The sequence below is a fragment of the Nannospalax galili genome, unplaced genomic scaffold (genome assembly GCF_000622305.1).
Source record: "Nannospalax galili isolate Female #2095 unplaced genomic scaffold, S.galili_v1.0 scaffold7267, whole genome shotgun sequence".
NCBI lineage: Eukaryota > Metazoa > Chordata > Mammalia > Rodentia > Spalacidae > Nannospalax > Nannospalax galili.
Window position 1 is genome coordinate 9,749 of NW_008356284.1, and position 5,054 is coordinate 14,802.

Sequence of the window (5,054 nt, forward strand, 5' to 3'; positions counted from 1 at the left end):
TTTAGTTTTGAATTCCTTGTACATTAATGCTCTGTCAGATGTACAACTAGCAAAAAATTTCTCCCACTCCCTAGACTGTCTTTTTACTTGAGTAATTATTTTCTTTGCTGGAAAGAAGCTTTTTAATTTTATACAATCCCATATGGGATTTATGTCCTGGGTTCTTGGAATTCTCTTCAGAAAATCCTTATTTCTGGGTCTTGAAGTGTTTTTCCTACTTTTCCCACTGTTTCAGATGTTTAGGTCTGACATTTAGGTCTTTCATTAATGTTGAGTTAATTTTTGTACAGGGTGAGAAATGGGAAAGGTTTCACTCTTCTACACTTAGAAATCCAGTTTTTCCAGTGCCATTTATTGATGAGATTGTGTTTTCTGGCATCTTTGTCAAAAATCAAGTGGCTGTGCTCTGTGGGTTCATATCTGGGTCCTCAGTTCTGTTGTATTCATCTACGTGTCTGTTTTTGTGCCAATTCATGCAGTTTTGTTACTATGGCTCTGCAGCATAAGTTGATTGTTGATCTTTGATTTATTTGCATTTTTCTTCTTATGACTAAAATAGAATATCCTTTCAGATGTCTAAATATTGTACTGTTTAGCAATTTTCTATTGTACCAATCTGAAGATACAATTTCTAGGACATTAATTCATTTATTTATTATTTCATGTTACCTTGCATTTTTTGGGAGGACAGACATAGAAGTACAACTGACTGAGTAAAGATAACTTGTTGGAAAGTTAGTGGAAAATTCTAGGTTTTGTCCTAAGAGTATGGTCTACTGTTACTTGTAAAGGCAAATACAAGAAAAGAAAACAGGCTTACTTATCCCTACTGAAAACAAAGGAAAAGACTTTTTTATTTCTCTTTTCTTGGAGCATTTACTTTAGAGAACTTGTAATCCCCAGCACCCTCCGGAATACATGTGAGATGAAGGCAGGAGGATAACTTGTGGGGAAGAAGAGGCCCGACAAGGGGATGGCAAGGGGGTGAATAAGAACACAGGCTATTAGCACATATGTAGGGAAATATTATAATTAAACATATTATTTTAATGTCAACTTAAAAATCAATGAAAACAAAGAAAGCATAATTATAGTCTTTCAATGTCATTGAAATTTACATGTCTTTTTAAAAGTTAAACCAGCTTCTGGTCAGCTTTAGACTCAGGAATATCTTTTTCAAGGACCTGAAAACATGTCTTTGAAACATAATCATGAAGGAAGATAGAGTTCCCATCATCCAGTTTCTGTGGTTTAATTTTTCCTCTGAATAAAACCAGTTCACAAATACAGATGTTCATCCCAATGGCCAGCTAAATATAGGGTGATCTCTGCTCACAGACTATGCTGCCAGCTCCCTGAGGACTAATTACTGCTTACCTTGAGAATATGTATTAATGAGTTGCATTCTTTTTGTTATATAGAAGCATGAATTTCTTTCCATCTTTACAATAACTTAGTGGATTTTCTATGACGCACACTGTATTGTGGTTTAATGCCTATCCAATCACAAAACTTTTATTTATTCTACCTTTGTAGAGAGGTTTTCTGCATTGGCAGATTTTTAGTTATCTTTTCCCAACAAATTGACTTTTAAAAATTGATAGGTCTATCATTTACAATCAGAGAGACTGAAGGTGTCTTTCTGATCCCTTATAGGTTTATAAATTCTAGGAAATAATAAAATGAACAATTTTCCAGGGTTATCAGTGAGTTCTTTTTTCATTTTCCTGTTTATTTTTGAGGCAGGCTCTCATTGTGGACTCTAGGCTGGCCTCCAATTCACCATCCTCCCACTTTGGCCTCTTGAGTGTAGGAATTCCAGGCTTATACCATAATGCCTGGCTAGTTTTCTTTTTAATAAAGAAGGCAAAATGAGATTTTTGACTCTCGAAATCTTTTACAATAAGAATGCATACTTTCTGTTTTGAGCAATTTCTTCATTGTATGCTTCATGTCTTTGTTCCTCAGACTATAGATGACAGGGTTGATCAGTGGCGTCACCACAGAGTAAAACAGAGTGATGATCTTCTGCATTCCAGCTGCATGCTCAGATGTTGGGCTCACATACATGATCATCACTGACCCATAGAAAAGAGAAACCACAGCCCAATGAGACCCACAAGTAGAGAAGGCTTTTCTTCGTCCAGCTGTTGAAGGGACCCTCAACACAGCTCTCAAGACCAGAGCAAAAGATGCCACGATGAAGATAAAAGGAATAAATAAAAGTAAGGGACTTAAGGTGGAACTAGTCAACTCTATTAAAGGGTTTCTTATACAGGCCCACAGAAGGACATCTGGGAAATGAAGATGATGGGGACCAGGAACCAGAGGAAACCAAGTACCCAGCAGCTGGTCACAAGGATGTTGCAGAGGCGCCCAGTCATAAGAGTGGGGTAATGTAGAGGCCTGCAGATGGCAAGGTACCGATCAAATGCCATAACTGCCAGGAAAAAGCACTCTGTCGAGCCCAAGGAGAAGAAGAAGTAGAACTGCAGAAAGCACCCAGAGAAGGAGATGACCTTGGTGTCGGAGAGGAAGTTGGCCAACATATTGGGGACTGTGGAGGTGACATACCAGATCTCCAGGAAGGAGAAGTTGGCCAGCAGGATGTACATGGGGGTGTGGAGTCTCTGATCCCAGCGCACAGCACAGATGATGGATCCATTGCCCATGAGGGTGAGGAGGTAGACCACGGAGAAGAGCACAAAGAGGAGGATTTTCCCCTGCCTTGGGCAAGGGAAGCCCAGGAGGATGAAGCCAGTGATGGTGCTGGGGTTGCTGGGGTTGCTGAGGGTTTTCATGTGTCTGTGAGCTGTGAAAGCACCAGAAGTTACCAAGTGGCAGTTCACAGACAAATTACAAAACCAAGAAATGTTTTTAGGTCATCTTCAGGGAATGCGAACAAAACCGTTTGTGTATAATTTGTCATGACTTTGTTTTACCTTGAAACATGCTGGACAACAGTTGTTGGTCTGTAGTAACTGTCGATTCATAGACATAGAAGTTTTCTTTTTGTGAAATAAGTGAAATTTGTGAAAATTCATAGCTTAGTAAATCATCATGAAAACATCACTCTACCTACATCAACCCTTCTCCTTCCATCTGAATCACTGGCTCTAATTCCTCCAAATGTAACACTCTAATTGATTTATGATAATGGCTTCCTTTTTCTTTAAGATTTAACAACTTTAAAGCAATTTAATAACTCACAGTGCATTTCTAAATAATTTTCTTGGTTTTGTTTGCTTTTATACTTCCTACAAATGAAATTGTCCTATTGAATGGTCTCTTGTTCAGTAGAAACTTTTGTGAACTGCATGCTGTTTGGAGTTAGTCTATTTTTTTTCAGTTAGTCTATTTTTAATGTTTTATACTTGATGTAAATAAAGCACCCACTTACTTTCCCTTTCTACTGTGGATGCATGTTTTGGTCTGTTTCTGGTGTGGGGCTATCAGGAGCAGTGTGGCCTCTACCCTGCAGGTCCAAAGGGCTCATTTCTGAGCTGCCATGTCTCACTCCCTCTTTCGTGAACTCCTTGATTGTCTGCCAGTCTTCTTCTCTAGCATTGGGGTCTTCAGTCTCAGGAATCATAGGAGTATTTTAACAGTTTCTTCTTTTTTCCTTCCCCTTCCCTTCCCCCCCTTCCTTTCATTCATTTTTTGACAGAGCCTCACTATGTAGCCCTGGCTGGCCTTCGATTCGCAGAGATCCACCTGCCTTTGCTTCTGGAGTGCTAGGATTCAAAGTGGGAGCTAAAGTGTTTGCTACAACTTTTTCTTTATCACACTGGGTAGCTCTGTCCTTGGTAGTACTCTTTTTAAAAATTTTATTGTATTGCATGCATGTATGTAAGTGCACCTATGTCACACAATGCTCGAGGAGGTCAGAAGAGGGCACCAGATCCCCTGGAACTGGAGTTAGGAGTTGTTAGCTATCATGTGGGTGCTGGGAACTGAACCTGGGTCCTCTACAAGAGCAGCCAGTGCTCTTAACCACTGAATTATCTCTCTAGCACAGTTTTTTTTTCCAGAGTAGATGAGTACATTAAACCTGTTTTACTTTTAACAGAGAATATTCCTTAAATGATAATGAAAGCTGGCCATAAGATGTTTTAGGAGACCACTTCAGTGCACTGGGATGTTCCTATCCATGGAAATGAGCCCTGTGATCAGCGCTGTGACTTAAACCAGATATTCCTGCTTTTTTTTTTTTTTTGGTTTCTCTACTTAAATTAGGCTACTTAAGGGCATAGTTCCAAGGGATAGAGTCAAAGGAAATCTTGTCATGGGCTTACTATAAGGTTCCTTGAGAAGTAACTTGCTTAAAAGTCACTGGGAATTGTATAAATGATTTGCATGTAGAAAACCTCCAGCAGCCAACAAGAATTCAGAAAAGGATGCAATAGACACACACACACACACACACACACACGCACACACACACACGCACAGACACACACGGGGCGGGGGGGGCACAGCTTACTCAGGTTGTATGACTTCGGAACAGGGGCTTTATTTATTTTTTTAACTTGTTGATTCATGCTATTTGAGAATAGGCCTCTTGGCAATAATTTATCACTTTTAGGAGTAGGGCATCCCAATTAATCGTGTGAAATAGCTGCATCTCACTTCTGTTAAAGCGAGTCTCTAACCAACAAGAGCACATACACCTGAAGCATAGAATTAGCATTAATTAGATTTTCCAAAGTAGATATGTGACTGTCTAGGCTAGGAATATGGGTCATCCAAGCACTGACTCCTAATGTAGGCATGTGATGGGTGGAGCCTGTCGTTGTTCATATAATGTTTAGTGAAGCGCTTTTGGTGGGAAACTTGAAAAGAGGTGGAAGCATTATTATCAGTGTTATGTGCTTCCTCTCCTTTAAAAAATTTTTTATTTAATAATTACATGATTAGAAGAAGCATTTCATTACAGCTTTAACATACTCAGTGACACATTCCAGAGCAAGGATACATCTCTTTTCCACGTGGCTGTAAATTTTTAGGTTCACAGTTGAATTAATACAGTTATACAATATTGAACTCAGTATAAA

The 5,054-nt window shown here is 39.2% G+C and overlaps 1 protein-coding gene across 1 annotated transcript; it reads right to left on the reverse strand.

Moving 5' to 3' along the window:
* Positions 1 to 1,854: 1,854 nt before the first annotated feature.
* On the reverse strand, positions 1,855 to 2,821 carry LOC103751155 (olfactory receptor 11G2-like). Its single transcript, XM_029556877.1, is given in 2 exon segments — positions 1,855 to 2,279; positions 2,282 to 2,821. Coding segments are annotated over 2 exon segments (945 nt in total). The 5' UTR covers positions 2,802 to 2,821.
* Between the last annotated feature and the right edge of the window lie 2,233 nt (positions 2,822 to 5,054).